Here is a 20,633-nt window from a genome sequence, read left to right as displayed (position 1 = left end):
ATAACCCAACTTTTAAAAAAATAAATAAAAATAAAATTTCAAACATACTAAAACATCTTAGTCAACGAGGGCAAGATAGCTAGTTCTCTTTTGGCTAAGGTCAGACAAGATCACAACTGTCTTTGTCCTGATTTCTTTTATAGATTTTACAAAAATGTATTTTCTCAACATTAGTCATTTTTCAAAAGGAATTTAACTCACCACTCTCCTCCATAATTCAAGGAAACAAAGAAAATATTTTGTCAAATTAAAACAGGAGCAAACAACTTTTTACATTAAGAAGCAAGGAAGCAAATAAATGTATTTTAAAACACTACATAGATTTTTGAGGTGTAGTCTTTTCCCCAGTTCTCCATATATGCAAAATAATGTCAAAAAATTAAAAAATCCACTTTCCTTTCTGAGCTAGCCCTGATTATGAACTAACAATTTTTCCTAAGCCCTAGAATGTGACTGTTGTGGCTGATGCCCTAGTTAAGCAGAGGGCTCTGCTCACAAAGCTTAGATATTTTTGGATTGAGAGTTATTTTAATGGCATAAAAGGGAACATGGGTCACACCTGGGGCCTCCTAACAAGTGCTCCCATCCGTCTCCCATCCATTTCACAGTTAGAAGCCACCTAATATGTGTATGTGTGTGTGTGTGTGTGTGTGTGTGTGTGTGTGTGTGTGTGTGTGTGTGTGTGTGTTTTGGGGATTGGACCATGGACATGTTTTAAACTACCTAGTAACTCCAGGAATATAGTACTAATTCAATAATGGAACAGCCTCATTATTAAACTAGTCAATATAGTTGTTGAGATTGATTGGTTCACAAAGATAGTTTTTGTGACATTTTGCCTGTTTTTTTAAATAGTCTTCGTACAAATATAGGCAGCACTTTCCCCCTTAATTAGTATATATAAAATTGTATGACTGACTCATAAGTATAATTTTTATATCAATGGACATTTTACTTTTCAAAATACTGTCAGGATTATGGTCTAAATAAAGATCTGTACAGGAATAAATATGATTGCTGGCTTATATATCTTCTTCCTTTTTTTATGTTAAATAGAAAGATTCATAATTCCAATCAAGTATCAACTCAAATATTCTGATCTTTTTAGCTCACACTATTTTCATGTTCCTTAAAAATTTCTTCCCCTTCCTAGCCTTCTAGCAAAATTCTTCAAGATCTAAGGTACATTTTACCTTCATAAAACTTCCTCTGTCTATCTCAAACCAAAATTTTATCTCAAATCTCTAAATTACTTTGTATTTATTAACTATATCAAATATTCTGGCATGTCAATCAATGTCTTAAATTATTGCTTGTTTGATATATGCAAGACATCTCTTTATCAAGACTAAGTTCCTTGTATCAGCTACAGCTAATTCTATACATCAAACTGTTAAATGACCACTTGTTGATTCAGTTCAGAATCAAATGTATTATTCTCTGTCTACTTATTTGGTCAAATGGAAAATTTCTATTTTTCCATCTTAATTCCACAATTCTTTCCAAACTGTATGATAACCCTCAAAATTTAGGTTACCAATTCTAACTCCCACTACACTGAATGAGTAATACATTTAAGAAATAGGTGGTTAAGCTACACCCAGAGAAAGAACTCTAGGAGATGACTATGAACCACTACATAGAATTCCCAATCCCTCTATTTTTGTCCCCCTGCATCTTTGATTTCCTTCACAGGCTAATTGTACACTATTTTAAAGTCCGATTCTTTTTGTACAGCAAAACAACTGTTTGGACACGTATACATATATTGTATTTAATTTATACTTTAACATATTTAACACGTATTGGCCAACCTGCCATCTGGGGAGGGGGGGAATTAGAACAAAAGGTTTGGCAATTGTCAATGTTGTAGAATTACTCATGCATATATCTGGTAAATAAAAACTAAAAAAAAAAAAAAAAAAAAAAAAAAAAAAAAAAAAGGTGGTTATCCAGTTTCTAACTTGAATACCTCTAGTTACCGGAAAGGGGGGGGGGGGCCTCACTGGAGCTACCTGTGAGGCAGGGCATACCATTTTTAAGGAGCTATAATTATATAAATTGGAATTTGCAGAGGATTACAGGGAAGGGCAGACACTTAAAATAACTACCTATTTACAACAGTTGGTACTCACAATACTATAAGCATATGCTAATGATATATGTTAAGGTTCTATTGGCAACAAATAACCAAGCTCTTATATGTTAAGGGTAGCTTGAAAAGTCTGCCAGTTGTGACCTGAAGCTTAGGGGCAGCTAGGTGATGCAGTGGATAGAACACCAGAACTGAAGTCAGGAGGACCTGAGTTCAAATCTGGTCTCAGACACTTAACATTTCCTAACTGTGTGACCCTGGGCAAGTCACTTAACCCCAGCCTCAGGAAAAAAAAAAAAAAAAAAAGATATAGGGAAAAGTGTGCCAACCATTCTGATGGTTTTCAGGGGCAAAAGAAGAAATCAGTCCCTAAGGTAAAACACTTCTGATACTATTTAGAAAAATACATCTTGTATTTCCAGACTGCCATACATTGTCATTAATTTGAGATTTGCTCACAGAAACTTAAAGGCATTCTTCCCAAGTGAGAAAGAATTGCAAAGCTCTTACATAACACCTGCCTACCTAGATAAATAAATTTGGAAGATTACATTTCCAGAGGTAACTGAAACAAGTTTTAGGGTGTATATCAAAAAATACTGGATAAGTAGTTAGGCTTGGAAGGTAGAAGTTAAATGAGCATATGAATTTTGGATTTAAGGCCCGGTTTTGCAAATAACTAGGGATATAAACCAGGCTAAAACATTTCCTTTTCTTAGCCCCCAATTCCCTCATCTATACAACAGATAGACTACTACTTATTTGTTCTGAGTATCAAACAAGTAATGAACAAAAATCAGTATGTAAACCCTGTTACAAGTAGCATGAACAGATAAGAATGTTATCAGATGCTTTGGAGAAGTGAACAGAACTGTTTTAGGAAAATTGCCACTTTGTAAACAATGTGACAATTTATATGGGGGGCAGCTAGGTGGTTCAGTGGATAGAGCACCAGCCCTGAATTCAGGAGGACCCAAGCTCAAATCTGGTCTCAGACACTTAACACTTCCTAGCTGTGTGACCCTGGGCAAGTCACTTAACCCCAGCCTCAAGGGAAAAAAAAAAAAAGAGACAATTTACATGGCAGTGGAAAAAGGTACAATAGACTGGAAAGGCTGGCAATTAAACATTAACAATAAGATGAAATAAAGCTAATAAAATATGAAAAAGAATTTTAAATAAGTACTTTATGAAAAGCATCCCTCTGTAATGGATAAAGAGCTGACCATCAATGTTGGAAGACTTGAGTCCATGTTCCATAAATGACACATTCTAGCTGTGTGAGCCCAGGCAAGTCATTTAGAGCATCTCTCAATGTTCTAGGAGGCTCCCCTTAGGAAAAGCCGCAGAGAAGGGGGTAACCTGAATTTTGAGAGGGATTCTCTCTCCCAAGGCAATCAGATGTCCTCATCCCCAAGTCTTACAATCCATCATCAGTTACAACTTATATGCTTCCCCCAAAAAAAATTTTGGTAGGATATAAACATAATGTTAGTTAAAGATGGCAACAGGGACTAGAGGTGGGGAAGAATCCAATTTGAGCACTTTTGTTTACTTCAAGACCTTCAGAGATCTGTGATTACACAAGTGAGTAATGCATCTTTTCTCTATAAGATACAGACCAAAAGTCCTCCCCATATGGTCTTTATGAATTGCTATGGCCCCCCCCAAATTCATTCTTAGTGGCCCACCTTCTGGTAAGGAGCCTCTCCATGTTTAACAAGGTTGATGCCGAGAGAACAGATGCCCAGTCGCTAGCACCTGACTGAAGAGTATTCCTTCAAGACTGCACATGTTTAACCTACATCAGATTGCTTGCTGTCTTGGGGAGGAGGGAGGAAAAGGAGAAGGAGAAACATTTGGAACACAAGGTTTTGCAAAGATGAATATTGAAAACAATCTTTACACATTCTTGGAAAAATAAAATACTATTTAAAAAATAATCTTCCTTCAAGAACTATGGTAATACATTCACAATACATCCACACCACAATGGAAAATCAAAGTAACACATCAATAGAAACAGCAGTAGCAGTAATAAAGCTGAACTTCAGCACTCCCCTGGCTTTCAATGTCCCTTTTCCCTCCCTCTTTCCCAATAACCTACCTTTGCCTTTTCGCTGGGCTCACTGGTTGTGCCATAAGAGGTATTATGCAACTCCTTGGAGACAACACAAAGAAATTCAGCTTGGTCTTCATTTCCATAGTTATAAGATGAACCAATACTGACCAGCTAAAAGAAGATAAACAGTGAGTGATAAATCAATAGAAAAAGAATTTCTTCCTTTTCCCTTCACCCTACCATTGACCATCTTAATGGCCTCTGCCCCGAGGAAAAAAACCCAAAGCTGAACCATAATCCTTAGAGACTTCTGCTACTGTGGTCAAAATGACTTCCAGGGTAAGATCTAATTCTCAAATGTAGTGGGTAGTCCTGTCAACTAGACAATACCCCCAAGACCAGATTACAGTTTATTTAAAATCTACTTCTCAAAGTAAATAGAGTATTCAAGGAGAAAGAATGCTTTTGAGAAGATATTTTTAATGAATTCATAAAAAACAACTTCTTGAAGTATACACACACACACACACACATACAAATTCCCCCTTCACAGGGCCACATCATTTATTTTTAACGTGTCAAGACATGCTCTTTACTGCACTGGAACATTCAGGTTATTATTATCTCAATTTTTCTAATTGGACCAGGAGGAGACCATTCAACACCACAAGGGAGATTGGGAAGGAAGGACAATGAGGATAGGGGATAAAAAAAATAAGAGAATGTTTAAAGTAATTCAGCCATTCAGCAATCAAGTCTAGGGTAGCAACAAAACACACCTATAAGCAAGGCAATGCCATCCAAGCAATAAACCCAGGAAAAGGCTGCTCCAAAACATGAAAGTTACACAAACAAGTTAGTAATAGAATTGTTCTATTTGTTCTTCTTGGCAAAACATTACTCCAGAACTGCAAAGAAAATAGAGAAAAGGCAAGAAAATAGAGAGGAGAAATCACAGATTGGTTTATCCAAGGATTCAAAGAATAAGTTGTATAAGTGATATTATACCACCAGTGTGTGCCTTCATTGAGAATCAATGAGGTACAGTGGGCAAAGTAAGGAGGAGGCAGTCAGTCAGGAGCCCCAGGATCAAAGCTGAGTTCTGCCTTGGTAACTTAAAATATGGCCATGGGCACAGTGGGCCTTCAACTTCTGGATCTCAGTTTCCTCTACCAACAAAAGAAAATTGGATAACATAATTTCCTTTTAGCTTTAACATTTTGCAATTTTGTGAATCTTTGGCTCAGAGGTAGAATGAAGAGCATTAGGGTAGAAAATATCTCCACACTGAAAACTAACTTTCCCATATTTTCTTCTAAGGCATTAGGAAACAAATCTGAGCCCCATAAAAATGGAGAGCGGTTTGCACTGAGAGTCCATATCAATATATCAGACAAGTTGTGAACTCCTTGAGAGCAGGAGCTATGCCACTTCATTTTGATAGCCCTAGTTTTCAGCACTCACAATAGGCCTATCATAAATATATAGATTCAATTAAGCTGAATTTATGTTCAGGAGCAGAAAAAACCTCAGATGAGAAAAAAACAACAAATGGAAGGGTAAGTCAGACCTGAAGCCTGAGTTTGTGGTTTTCCCAATAAGCCCTGAGAACACTGGCCTTAAGTCATTAAGTTATATAACTTAAGTCTATAAGTTACCTCCCTGTCATGAGGACCCAAAGAGAAAAAAAAGGTATTACTTCAGTGAAATTTACTTCTGAAGGCAAAGGATAAGCATAGATTTTGACCTGAAACTAAGGGTGTGTCCTTGCATTAGCTTTAAAAACATTTGGACTAAGTCCATTTCATAGACAAAAATAAGCTTCATCAAATGATGAGAATTGTATATTAAACTTGGAGCAAGAGTCAATGGCACATTTGCTAAGCTCCAGAGTGGGCTAAAAAGTCCAGCTGCTCTAGGGTAATACATTATATTTGCATTAGGCACATGCTAAGTGGCCTAGAAGATGGGCAGTCTGTACAAAACACTTGCCAATTCTGAAAGTGATCATGATACAGGAAAACTTCAGTACATCAGAGACTAAAACCAAGACTTCAATGGCAGTAAATTCATATCTTTATAAAGAGGAAGAAACATAAAAACTGGGTAGAAGAATATGAAGCTGTTGAACTCTTTATTACACTGGGAATGTGTGAAAAGAGAGTGAGACAAGAAGTAGGAAGAACAGGCAGGAGGAAAGCATTTTTAGTGAGCTCTCCTTTCATTTGAGGGAACTGAAGTTAAAATCTTGGACAAGTTTATAAACAACTATTTTAGTGTTGGTTTTTGTGCTCCTCAAAAAAACCACCTAATGATCTGCTGTTGCTTCTCAAAAAAGAGAGGACAGTAAGGAGGTCTGGGTGCAGAAGGGCCTTGCCATATTCAACCAGCTATATAAGCACCACATTCTCAGAGTTAGAAGGGACTTCAGTGAAGCATGAATCTATCCCTAACAGGGAGGCATCTAGTTTTTGCTTGAATTCCTCTAGGAATAAAGAACTCCTTCCCTCCTGTTTTCCTACCCCAGCTGAGGCAGCCCATTCTACTGCTCAACAGCAAGGTTGGTTAAGAAGCTCCCCTCTACACCAAGCTAAAAATCTCTCTCTCCACAATCCCATCCATTAGTGAGGATTATGCATTGTGAGATAAAAAAAAAAATCAGATTAAATCTACTCCCAAATGAAGCCCTACACCAGAGAACACAGATGTTCTCAAATAAAGGAAGGGAGGAAAAATTTATCTATTAATCAATTTTATTGTATTCGAATTGTCAGGAATCAAGAGACCTGGGTGAGCAAATCATATCCATTCTATAGGCCTTAATTTCCTCCATTATAGACAGAAAGGGTTTGATTTAGTTAATCTGCAACAACCAGCTCTACTATGCTAAGATTCTTTATTCTAGTCTATAAAGGTGTCAGCTTATAAGAGATGGGACAATTATTATACCCTCCATCCCAGAACAGGTCCAGAGGGCAGAATCTTCAAAAACAGTGGCTTTCCTTTGCAATGTCTGCTAGTGGTTAACCAAGGCCCAGATATTGATCTAAAGGGTCCAGAAAAATGGCCCCACTTTGCCTTAAATTACAGCTCCATAGATGGCACTTCAATCTGAAAGTCTTAGCTCTTTATCTCCATGAATTAAAACATTTCCAACTAAACTATACTTTTTCTAAATAAGCTATACTGGAAGGGAACTGAAGAATGAGTTAGGAAAAACATATAAAATGGACTCTGACTTGGAATTTATAAGATAAAAACAATCTATTTTCCCCAAAGTAAAGAAAGATACTTCAAGTAATGAAGATAATTCTTCCTCCAGCTCATGCCAAAAATCACAACAGCCAAACTGAGTAAGCAGCACAGTGAGAAATGCACATCAATGCTCAGACTCATATCTGTCTGACCCAATTCAGGGAAGCTGATTTGGCATTCACATAATTCAGTCTTTAGAGAGAATTTCTATGGGTAAAAAATGTGTTCGTATTTTGATATCAGGTGACTTATACATGACTGTTGACTACTTAGATAATCAAGAGAATTCAGCAAAAATAGTTTCTCTCAATAGCCCAGAATCAAGAAGATAATAAATGCAAAATCATGGAAACTGCAGGTACAAAATTCCAGACAGTTTTCAGCATGATTCAAAATAAACTTCCTTAAACAGTTTAATTCAAGAGGAGAATTAACTTCATCATAGTAAGTGAGCAGGAGATAAAGATGTAGTTTATGTACTGAGGGTAACTAAGAAATAATACCACTTTGGGATAGGGCTCAATAAAACAGGAGATCAAGTCATCTCAACAAACAACAGGTTCCTTACATTTTAGCTTCAATGCAGTTGACTAGATTAGGTGCCCAGAAACATATGGCAACTTAGCAGAAGGAGCAATGGCCTTGGAGCCAATCTGCACTTCAGTTCCAGCTAAGCAAAAATTTGAGATAATTATTCTTTATGTGAATTGTTTTAGGGCTTCATAAATAATAAAAATCCAGGAAAATAATCTGGAGCTTTGTAAAAAAAAAAAAAAAAACCAACAAAAAAAAAAAAAAAAAAAAAAACCAGGAAATTAAAGTTATCCATTCTTTAAAGAAATTAATTCCTTCAGCCCTTAAATCTTTTAATCCTGTTAGTAAGTCTTTCTAATATTTATAATATATTACCTTTGATGCCATATTTTCATTAACTTTTTCTTAGTTTACTTAAATGCATTACACATAACATATATGTAAGTATATATGTACATTAAAAAGAATCTATTGCATTTTAAGCTATAAAATGGCAATTTTGAAAATAAAATTATAATTTATTTTGCATTAAGTTAGAATAGCTTTCCTCCATTGAATTAGAAATGTTCTACTATAAATAGGACTTAACCATAACATGTTCATTTGAAACATTCAGTAGATCTGTGTAATGCAGTGACTACTTCTTGCCTTATTTAAATTCATTTTTACTTCATCACAGCATGGAATGTTTATTGTCCATCATCAAAGATTAAGTAAAATGGTTTTAGTATATTGAAAGACTTAAATTTTATCTCGTAAGTTACCTAGTTTGTAAATTCTTAAAGTTTTTTTGGTATTTTTCTTTTTTCCTATTATCCATTCTTATACATTTTTTACTTTTTTTTTTAAAGCCATAAAAAAGTCATAAGGTTTACTGCATGTCATTAAACATTATTTTAAAAACCTATTTCACTATCACTTCAAGTGATATGCAAAACATAAAGAAATGAAACTGAAACCAGCAATTCTAATCACTTTGAGATCAAAGAAAATTGACTAAATGTTTTTGAATTATTGTTTTTTTGTTTTGGGAGGCAATTGGGGTCAAGTGACTTGGCCCACAGTCACTTAAATATCTGAGGTCATATTTCAACTCAGTTCCTCCTGGCTTCAGGGCTGCTACTCTATCCATTGTGCCATCTAGCTGCCCTCAGATTATTATTAACCTTATAGATTATTAATAGATATCAATTATGCATCATCTTCTGGGATTACTAAACTTGGTTGCTATAGTTAAGAATGAGTCTTAAACTACAAAATAGCTCAAGACAGTCAAAAATCTGCTGGCGAATGGAGAACTGACTAGAAGACAAATACCTAGACTGGATTTAAAGAACTAAAGTTAACTTTAATGAGCTAACTTTGAGAAGCAGAAAATAGTTTTTATTGGAATAAACCTGAAAAAGCAACTGTTCTCACTGAACTAGACCTTTTAGCACCATCACTTTCTTTCAAGTACCACTGTTTACACGATGATCATCAGACCAGTACCTGAGCTAAAAGGCTTTCTACAACAACTAAGATAAGAGGTCAACCAACCAGACTCCAAATGAACTCTTTTTCAGAAAGGAGGAACTCACTATCTCTATCACTGAGGTTGTTTAAATATTTCAATTTCATATATTTCAAAGAGTGAGGATGTGTGTCAAGAGAGAACCAGGTTCAAGTCTCTGCCCGTGATACTTCCTAGATATACATTCATGGGCAGGTAAAATCACCTCTTATAAGGTGAAAATAACATCTGTGATATTTCAGTTTTGTTGTGAGGATCAAATGGGATTTTTAAAAGTACTTAGTAAACCTTAAAGTATGACAAATTCAGTTTAGTTATTGCTGTTATCCCTGATTTGAGTGGAGGTTAGAAGTCCCTTCTAGCTCTGAGATTCTCTGATTCTATGATCATGTACTAACTGTGCAACAAATGTTACACAAAGTCATAGTCTGAGAAGAAACACAATTGGGTTTTAAATAATATGCATTACTTAGATTCTTAAGACTTTCATTCTCTATAAGGCCTTTTCTTTTTCTTTATAAGATAACCATTTGTAGGGAATAGTTAAATGCCATGGACTAAAGGAAAGCCATAAGAAGCCAATCACAACAGAACCAGCTATGCATCTAAGAAGGAAGCTGTGTGACCTGGAAGCAGCAAAAAAAAAAAAAAAAAAAAAAAAAAAAAAAAGATTATTTTTAAATGCAAGGCATTCGTTCATGCAGGTTGTGGCAAGATGAGTTTGATAGGGGGTGGAATGGTGGGACACACCTCACTGCAGCATTTCTGGAAACGTGTCTCTTCCCCTCTCACTTCCCGAGACACTATCAGCAGAAACTCTGACTGGTGGTGCCGGCCATAGCCAAAGGCAGGACCTATACTGACAAGCTGCAACAACCAATCAGAGCAAAACACAAACAGAAATCTTGGTGACGCTACAGCATTCAATGTCCCCTGTGTCACAAAAGGTGTTGTCAACCTCTGTGACCCACATCCTGCTCCATGGTCTTGAACATGCAAAATTTCCCAGCACCAGTATTCCAGTGGTATTTCAGTGTATGCAAACTTTGTACATAAGTACATGGGAAGATAGTAAAAAAAATTAAGTTCTATTTGTCTTTGCCCCACTTCCCAAGTTTGATTTTAATGGTAAATCAGAGCACTCAACAAATATGATCAATTATTTCAAATGACTTGGGAGTAGATCAATTATTTCAAATGACTTAGGTTAGATAAGTAATCCCTTAACTAGTGAAGATGCTATGGGAAACCAACAACTTTCTTCTTTCTTCCTGGGCTAGTAAAATAAGCAAGAAAACATAGCCTGCAGGAATTGTAATACAGGATCAAATTACTACAAGACTAAAAAAGAGTACCTAAAAGAAATTATCAACAGATTGGTCTTCATGAATACCCCAAATACACTACTTCCCACCATACTGTAACCTCCCTGAAGAAGATAGTTCCATCCTCACTACAATGGGTGCCTAGTTCAATGTCTTGTTTATTATTGGCATTCAATAAATAGAGTTGAAATGAAAGATAGGACCATTGAGAGGTGGAAATCAAGGTCATGATTTTGCTCCTATGTAATTAATAGCTCTCAGAGGGGGAAAACACTTAAAATTGAGCATCTTGGTTTCTCTACATAAAAAATGGAAAAATTGCAATGTCAAAAGCAATAAGTAGCATAAGAAAAATTACTAAAGACAATACAAACAATAAAGGAAATAATACAAGTTACAGTCTGATGCATGGAAACAAAACTAAAGGGAGAGAAGGAAAGGAAAAGAAAGAATATAGAGCTGGAATATAACAACAGAAAATTTATAGACATTCTTTTTAGCAAAACAAATAAAAGGGGAAGAGATAGCACATGGTGACTTGTTTGGCAAATTAATTTCAGTAATAAAAGACAGCAAATTATTTAGTGACAAGTGACAAGAAAGTAAAGACAAAGAAGGACGATATTTGTCTTATACCAATGATATAAAAGAATGAAAGAAAACCAAAGGGGAAAAAAAATTCCCCCTACTCCCACAACAGGTAACCAAAAATCAGCAGACTGTTCCCTTTGAAGGAAAGGTAGAAGAAAGAGTAAGGGAAAGAGGAGAGGCAGAAAAAAGAAGAGAGGGAGGAGGAGAAGAAGAGAGATCAACTAGGAATGCCCATTAAAAAGGCATTATTAGGAATGGAGTAGATTACGGAGAAGCAGGGTAAACACAAATGCCTTGAAATCAGCACATTAAGAAAGGAACTTACAAAGATACTGCAACAACAAAAGAGAATGAGAGTGCCCTAAATTGAAAGACAGCACTTCCCCCCCATTTCTGATTTCTTTGGCTGATTCAACTGGGAAAGGCAGTAAGTGTTTTGTTTTAATTCTCTATTTGCTGGCTCAAAGCACTTAAACCTTAAGATATACCTTAATTCCAGGAATCATTAAAGTAGTAATGAGGTTAGCAGAGGTGGAATATTCCATTACCACTCCTTTGAGCCACTAACCATTAAAACATAATACCTCTGTTAGTTTTAAAAAGTTTATAGTACAAAACTGAAACCATTCCAATTCTGTTACATTAAGAAAAAAAACAACCTCCAATCTCCCCAACATTCCTCTTTACCTGCTCAAACTTCCAGCCATCAGACATGGTTGAAACCATTTGAGTGAGTTCTTCCTCTTGACACTGAAGCACTCTGTAGACATGCTTTACTGGCACCTATCAAAGAAAAATGCCATGTATTCAAAAAACTGTATATCCCACAATCATCAATACGCGTCATTTCTTTCACCTGGAATCTGCAAACAACAAAGGTCAGACAACAAATATTTAAATTCAGTTTACCTTAGTATCTTGGTATTCTGATAAAATACAAAGCGGAAGTTAAGAGTAAACAAATGTATTCACAAGTTCAGAAGAAATATTAGTGATGGTGGCTTTTCTTTCTACTCTTTTTATTTTTCTTTTCAAAATATTTCTTCCCAGTCATTTCAAAATAAAAAGGCAAAAGTTCTCAAAATGCACAGGGCTCCTGCAGCTAGAAATGATCAATTATGCACTCAAGTTTATTTCAGTTGCAGGTATCAGGAAAATAACCCTTTGAATGGCAGTAGAGAATTCAATTATTAAGATTAAAAATCTTCAGAATATGGTGTCTCCTCCATTTGAATGTGAATTTCTTGACAGCAGTGCTGAGCAAAGCAATCTGCACATAGTAGGTGCTTAACAAATGCTAATATTACACTGAACGAATGAAGTAATCAATATACTTTATTCTTGCCATTTAAAAAATGTCAAATCTCAGGGAATTACAGACACACTAATCCTTTCCTATGTTCTAATATAGCCTTTTATTTTTTTTAAAGGCACAAAGTATGAAAAAACCTTTTTTTTTTAATGAATTAGTTTTTCTTAACAACTATGTGCTCCAAGTAAAAGCATATTTCAAAGTATAATGACTACTAGTTCCTATAGAAATGCATTCCTCTTTGTGAAGCCAGGCCAGGAGGATCTGGTTCTTATTAGTGGAAAATGCCACAATGAAGAAATCCATCGCCATGCTGTGGATTCCTATTGAAAATCAGAGTAGAAGAATGGAATGATCAGTGAATGAACAAAACTAGCCCTCTTCTAGTGAGAAGGGCTCTCTGACCTTCTATATTTATACCATTAAGGACTGGTAAGGACCAACAACTAGAATCACCTGCTTCAAAGTATCACAGCTGCTCAAATAAGGAGGCCAACCTGGCAGCTGCTTAAAATTTGAGGGACTCACGATAGTTCTTGGTTGCTATGTGTAGTACCTGCAGTCTATCTTCTCATTTTCACTGATTCTTGTTTTGAAGTCCTATTTAATTACAGTTCAAATGAGTTCTTTTAATGTTTAAGAAAGTGAATGAGGAAGAAAAAGGGAGCTTAGCTCAAGTAATTAGAAATAATGAAGATGGTTTACTTTTGAAAGTGAATTTATTTTTAAAAAACTGGTTGAACAAAAAAAAAAAAGAAAACTAGTAGAACTAGTAAAAAATTATATGCTCGTTACCTCATACATATTCATATGAATGTACATCTTAAAAAATAAGCAACATACTTTTACAACCATAGCCTTCTGAAGGAAATGGAAAGTGAAGAAGATTCTGTGACTGAAAATTAATCCTGATATTGCTTTTATGATGGTATCAAGTGAGTTAGATTTCTAGAGCATCTTTTTTCAAAGAGTTCATAGGTAATTTCCAATTTACCAATGGATTATATGTGAATGTTCTTTTCTAAGCCAGAATCTCAAGGAAACATCTTACAGAAACAATACCATGAAGTTTTCCAGATCAGTCCACCAAAAGTCTTATCATCCATAATGCAACTGAGTTATAGAATGAATAGAATGTTATCCTAGGGAAATAAAATTTTTTTAACTGACAATGCCAACCCTACAGCTACCCCCATCTTTTTACACCCTTCCTAATCTGTAATAAGAATTCTTCCCCTTTCCTTCCTCCATACTAACTACGGTGCTCTCCAGAATCCCATGAAGGAAAGGAGAGAATTCTGGTGGTCAGGGAAGAAGACCTATTGCTTCCAGGATGAAATGAGATCCATGGAAAAGGGAAAAGAAAAAACAGTATAAGGAAAGACAATCAAGAAAAGAGTTCCTGGTTTCACTGAGTATGATAGAGGCAGAATGAGGACAGAAGCCAGAGATTACTGAAGTTACCCATGAGGTTGGTGGGTAAGTTTTCCAAAAGCTAAGCTTTCTGACAGATAGGTAAAAGCTCTCAAAGAAGAAAGGATGGAGACTTTCAAGATAAACAAGATACAATGCTGCAAAAATGTGTGGGAAGAAAAATTAGGGATAAGGTGGCAGCTGCTATTTATCTACAGGGATTTTGTATATACTGAGTTTTCTCAAGTAGAGTAAACTTCAGACTTGTAGAAAATGTATTGTACTAGGATTCCAAAGATCTGGTTTCTAGTTCTGATTTCAATGCAGACTTGTGAAACCTTAGGCACGTTGCTTCTCCTCTGCAGACTTTAGTTTCTTCTTATGTCAAACGAAAAAGCTGGAGGATCCCAAAGATTCCTTCCAGCTCTAATTGCTGGATCTTCCTACAAATATTTAAATATTATGAAAATGAAAGGTAGACAGCACAGAGAATAAGAAATAAACTAATAAAACAAAAAGATGAGATAGAGAAAATGGACACATTTGGAGGGCTAAAAGATAAAACTGAGTTCATGTCCACAGAAATACAACAAAGCATCAGGTAAAATGAAAAGAACTGTCAGGAGATGTAAGTGAAAAACTGTCCTCTCTCTTTTAGAGGGGAAGTAAGATAGTTTGACTTGGAAATTACAGGAAAACACTTTTAATGATATCCCATTCTTGTTCTTTTAAAATCACAACAATATATTTTCCCTTAGAAACCCAGTTCATGGGCTATGACATTTTCAAGAATGATTAAAAAAGCTTTCATCTAAGTGAGTAGTTTGATAATTACATATGGATATACTAGCAGCAGTATGAATGGAAAATCAGAGGCTACTTGAGAAGCAATGAAAGAGGTTTTGGTACTTCCTTTTTTAAAAAAAGATTCCAACTTTACCATAATAGTGGTGACTTCAAGGAAATAGCTGGCAGTCATTGCAGTGTTAAGGCCCTTGCTAATAGGAGAGCTTGAACCAGCTGGATGGAAAGGGATCAGCTGTGTTTTCAAGTGTAAAACTGTCTGGCTCAGGAACAAAGTTTAATGGTTTCAGTGCATTAGAAAACGCAGGGGTAAAACTTAGCACAAAAACACATTTAATGAACAGTCAGTGAATCTCTACCAGTTTGGTTCCTACCATGCCTCTGCTATGATCACTAAGAGCACTCCTAACAAAAGTGACCATCACACAAACCATGGCAGCTGTCTTCTACCACTCATAAGTCATTCTCTCTTCTTCCTCAGAGTCAAATATAAGGGTCACTGTCTTCCTCACCTCCCCAAATCCTACCCTTAGAGAAGGCACTTCGATATTCAAGCTGATGCTTCCTCAAAAACCCTAGTTCTCCACTTTCCTTAAATGCCATGGCCTATTCCTCCACTCCAGCTCAGCCACAGAGTAGAATGATCACACCCTACATTTCACCATCAACCAGAAATGTTCCATTTCCATAATCAAAATAAAAAATGCTGTCATTCCTCTACTTGATCCTATGCTAGAATACTCTATACTTCCCCCAAACATTCCCATTGTGACTTCCAGTCCTTCTACTACTCAGTACCTTCTCAAGAATTATCCCTGTTTTTACTTAATTATTCTCCTTTCCAAATCTTCATTCCTACAGTTAAATCAGTGGCCTACTGCCACTCACATTTTACTGAACCCTACTACTACTACTTCTTTGCTGTTAAAACAGCTTCCTAATTGGTTTCCTTGTCTCCAGCCAAAGTGATTTTTCTTCAGGACAGGTCTGACTTCCTTACCCAACCTCTAATGGATCCTTTTTCCCCTTCTAGGATTAAATATAAACATCCTGGCCCAACCTTCCTTTCTATCCTCTTTACACATAACTCCCCTTTCCTTCTGCTTGTTCCTTCCTCAGGCTACTCAGTGTCTCACCTGGGCCTCTGCACTGCCTGTCTCAATGCCAAGAAGGCTTTGTCCTCTTCTATCTCATAGAACCTCTCGCTTCCTTCAAGTAGCCTAGAACTTCCTTCTACACAAAGCCTTTCCTGATCAACTGATAAGTATCCTCCCTCCTAAATGACCTGGTATTTGTTATGTACTTATAGTGTCTTTCCTCATGGAGTGTTAACTTCTTGAACGCTGAGTCTGCTTCATATTTGTCTTTGTATCTCCAGTGTTGGACTACTAGAGGCAGCTGGGTGATGCAGGGGTTAAGACAACAAACTCAAATCCAGCTTCAGACTCATACTAGCTGTGTGACTCTGGCTAAGTCATTTAACTTCTGTTTTTGTCTCTATTGTAAAAGAGAAGTCATAATAACCCTCACCTCTCAGCACTGTTATGAGGATTAAATGAGACAATATTTGTAAAGCCCTCAGCATGGTGCCTGGCACACAGAAAACACTGTGTCAACAATAAATGACTATTCCCTTTCCTGCCTCTCCTCTTTCCAATGCCCAACATAGAATTTAAATATATAAAAATATAAAATAGATTATAAAATAGTATATAAGTATAAGTTTTATAAGTATATAAAAACAGGCATTAAAATAAATCCCAGAGCACAAGAAAAAATAATTGTAGGACATAGCATTTTTCTGCTATCCATCTAAATATGCAGGACATTTTTTTTCCTATCAGTTTTGCCACTTCTTTTGTGAGGAATAGTTCTATGAAGAAAAGTGAAGCAAAGTGAAAATTTCCCTGGCCAAGCATCCATCATGTAACATGTCCACATGTGAGGTAGAAGGCTCTCCCCAAAGAAAGAGAGATGATGATATCACAAAGGGTTTGGTGAACTGGTTCATCAGGGATTGTAATGACTGAAGAGGGAAAAGAAACATTTTAAAACTTGTACAGCCACAATCCAAAAGCCTCACTGGAGAGGGCAGGACCTAAAGTAGGCATGCTCAAAACCATTGGAGAGAAGACAAGAGTGAATCATATTGACTTCTTACCTCAGGAACACAAAGATTAGATTAGTCAGCAGTCTCACCTGTGATGTTTTGCTGTCTCGCTCTCTAATTTTGTCCTTTACAAGTTTTATTAGTGAAGTGATGTTATAAAATTCAGCTTCTTCCAGCACCCCTGGTATGAGATTAAAAAAAAAAAAAAAGTTATTTTTAAGAACTATGTATAAAGTTTATAAATTGTTTCTAGAAAATAAAATGAATTGGCCCCTTGGAGGACATTCCCAGCTGATGTTTCTTTTAATAAGAATCAGTTTTCCTTTGTGAAAATAGCTCTTCCTAACTCTCAAATTTTACTCTATTTGGAGTCTCTCTACCTTAAAGGAATCTTCAAACAAGTCTGAAAGTATGCCACAAAATAGACTATTCTCTTTGATGAAATAGAAGAAAAGAAGTTTCTTCTACTTCATCATAGAGAATATCAAAACAATTAAATATACATTTTTTAGAATGCCCAGATGTTTGAATATCAGGCAATCTGAACATCTGATTCAAGGCCAGATGGAGAAAATACTCAGAAGTTAAATGCCTTTTCCAGAATTTCCTCATCAATATCAGAATAATAAAGCCTATACTTCCTATTTCCTTGGGCTGCTGTATAGAATGTGATATTTAAATTGTAAACCATGAAAGAAATTTGAACCCTCATCACTCTCATGGTACTTATTGCCAACATAAACAATACTAAATGGCACAATACTCAATTCAACAACAGTTAAGACATTTGTTAAGCACCTACTGTATATGCAGGGCACTGTTTTATATACTAATGATGCAGAGGGCTGCTATGAGGAGATTCAAATCACCTACCTCATAATCAATACTGAAACAGTCTCAAGATTTGTGTCCTAACCTGTGATACTGTTACTAGAGGGAGCTCCCTCAACAAACAGAAATAGAGCAAAATCTAGAAGACTATCCAAGGAACTAAGAGGTTAAGTGATTTGTCCAGTGTCACACAATCAGTATGTTTCAGATTTGAGCCTATCCTGTTGTGTTAGATCTACTTTGTATACAAAATTTTACAATTTTCAAACTTTTTCACTACAGTTTTCCCTTTTTGTTTGTTCGTTATTTAGTTTCTGCAGGCAATGGGGATTAAGTGACATGACCAGGGTCACGCAGCTAGGAAGAGGTAAGTGTCTGAGGCCAGATTTGAACTCAGATCCTCCTGATTCCAAGGCAGTCTAGCTGCCCCAACTACAGCTTTCACTTGGCTTATGTATGTATTTTGTTGGTGAGTATTTTTGTCATTTGTTTAAGGAAGAAGTTTTCTCACCCATCTTTCAAAAAAGATGAAAAAGGCAAGCTAGATTTAACTTAAATAATAATATACCCTAAATTGATTCACACATAGGACACTCAGAAAAAGCCACTATAATTCCCAAATGAACACATTAAACTAAAGTAAGTCTTTTGCTCAAAGTAATAAAATATCTATAAGAATAGTAATGATGATAGCAACTATTATTCATTAGTTAATTCAAGTCTGGAAACATAAAGACCCAAAGGAAAAACACAAAGACACTATACATTATTGTTTTATACAAGACTAGAATTTATTACTAAACAGATAATCACTCAAAGAGAGAAATAAATACAATACATATGTGGAACAAGGAAATGTTAACAGGCTTGTTATGCCAACAAGCTTTTTAGAGGCATAATTAAAAATGAACAACAAAGCTTGATAAATGTTAACTACTAGGAAGCAGTTCCAAGTATGAATCATATGGTAAAAAGAAAAAAACAAGAATGGGGGAGGGCCGCTTAAAAAAATAAGAAGATAAGATGATACCTAATATATAAATGGATTGGCAAATATTTTAACTTTATGATAAAGATGACGTGAATAAATTGATAAAGCTAGTGGTTCATCTTCAATCATTAATTGCCTAATATGTGGAAAGCACTATGTAAAGCAAAGAGAAAAAACTTGAACCATCCTGAGATGTACCTGACACTATTTTTCCTAAGTTAAATAATGGTCCATTTAAATGGGATTTAAATACATCAGACTTATAAAGATAGTTTGATTTATAATTTCTTCTTCTTGGTGGTATAAAATATTCATGCTATCATGAACATGCATTTTCTTTTGTCATTTAGAAGCATTTTTTTCAAAACAGTTGGGAAATAAAAGTCAAAGACAGTATCTAATTAAAAGTGGGAGTGATTTGAAAAGTAGGATGTCTTTGTTGTCTATTTTTATCCAAAAAAATCTATGAAATAGCATAGGATCTTTCCCTTTCCAAACAAGCTTCTAAAATCACTACTTTTTAATAGGAACTGAAATGGTCCTAAATATTTACCTAATTCAGAAAGGTACTTTGGAAACCTGTATGAATATGAGCTATTATATTATCTGAAAAGTCATTCAGTTGTTCAAAGCACTAAGATCCCAGACTCCATCTTAATTGTTATTTATATTTAAGAATAAGATGATCTCTAGCTGTTATGAACTTCAAATCAACAAGCAAACTGAAACATCCTACTCACCATGAGTTTAGGCTAAGAAACTATCAGTACACATTTTAAACCCTTGCAAGAAAAACTTCAATCAGGCATTACCAAATCATTCCAATAGACAGCAAAGAAGGCAATCTGAGATATATACATGCTGGCCTAGTCTAAATGACCCCAGAAAGCAGAGTGTTAATTAGCATTTTTGTCTTAGAAACATTATGAAAATGACCCCAATCACTGTGACCTTACTTCATTAATGGAAATACAAAGCAGAAAGTGTTCAACTTACCCTCCTCAGCAAGGTCCTTATTAATGACCAATTTTCCATGTCTCAAATAGTTCAGGACTGGCCCAAAATAGGTGGGATCTCTGTCTATTAAGTAGGCACCTGTTTCATCCTACAATAAACAAAACATTGGTGAAATAAATTCCCATCAATTCAACAAATATTAAGGCTTTATTATATGTACAATGGTCTAGGTAAAAGGTACAATGTCAAAGTGACATGAACATGTATGTGCCTGTTCACAAAGTTCATGGGAACCCCAAGTAACTATTCTTTAGGCCAACCCATTTCTTAACGAAAGTCAGCCTTCATTTGAACTCTTCAAATAAGGATGAACTTACTAATTATCTTGAAACAGCCTTCAAACTTCATCCACTTTAGATAGTGCCAATTAATTGATAAAAAGATTTTGTTTCTGAGACTATATTTTCATTCCCCAAACTTCAATCCATTATGGCTACCCCAGCCTTCTGGGGCAAAGCTGAACAAACTGAATTGACATCTACATGGCAGCACTAAAAATACTTGAACACCAAGTATTCCCCAATAGTCAGTCTTTTCCTCCTGTTAAATGGCCTTGGAATTTTAAACAGCAGTGTCATGGCCCCTCTAAATATTAAGCACCTAATTAGTTTCATTCTTAAGATGTGGCCTCTGGAACAAAACACATATTCAAAACGTAGTTTGACCAGAAAGAGTACAACAGGACTATAGCCTTCCTTATGCTAGATACTCTGATGTAACCCACGGATCACATTAGCTCTAATAGCTGCTTTGCATATTGCTGACTCAAAATGAGCTTAC

At 35.6% G+C, this 20,633-nt stretch overlaps 1 protein-coding gene across 2 annotated transcripts in view; it reads right to left on the bottom strand.

The window, feature by feature from the left end:
- KCTD5 (potassium channel tetramerization domain containing 5) overlaps positions 1 to 20,633 on the bottom strand; it is a 94,359-nt gene that overhangs the window by 16,875 nt on the left and 56,851 nt on the right. The window contains exons 2-6 of one of the 2 annotated variants that reach the window (XM_074279865.1): positions 19,833 to 19,941; positions 17,104 to 17,195; positions 12,063 to 12,158; positions 10,210 to 10,326; positions 4,203 to 4,328 (exon numbers count right to left, since the gene is read on the bottom strand). In XM_074279865.1, the coding sequence (XP_074135966.1) occupies positions 4,203 to 4,328; positions 10,210 to 10,326; positions 12,063 to 12,158; positions 17,104 to 17,195; positions 19,833 to 19,941 (540 nt within the window). The remainder of the gene's footprint in view (positions 1 to 4,202; positions 4,329 to 10,209; positions 10,327 to 12,062; positions 12,159 to 17,103; positions 17,196 to 19,832; positions 19,942 to 20,633) is intronic. The other variant, XM_074279866.1, reaches the window with a different exon arrangement.

This window comes from Sminthopsis crassicaudata, chromosome 1 (genome assembly GCF_048593235.1).
Source record: "Sminthopsis crassicaudata isolate SCR6 chromosome 1, ASM4859323v1, whole genome shotgun sequence".
Lineage (NCBI taxonomy): Eukaryota > Metazoa > Chordata > Mammalia > Dasyuromorphia > Dasyuridae > Sminthopsis > Sminthopsis crassicaudata.
This window is presented reverse-complemented; position numbering and strand designations above follow the sequence as displayed.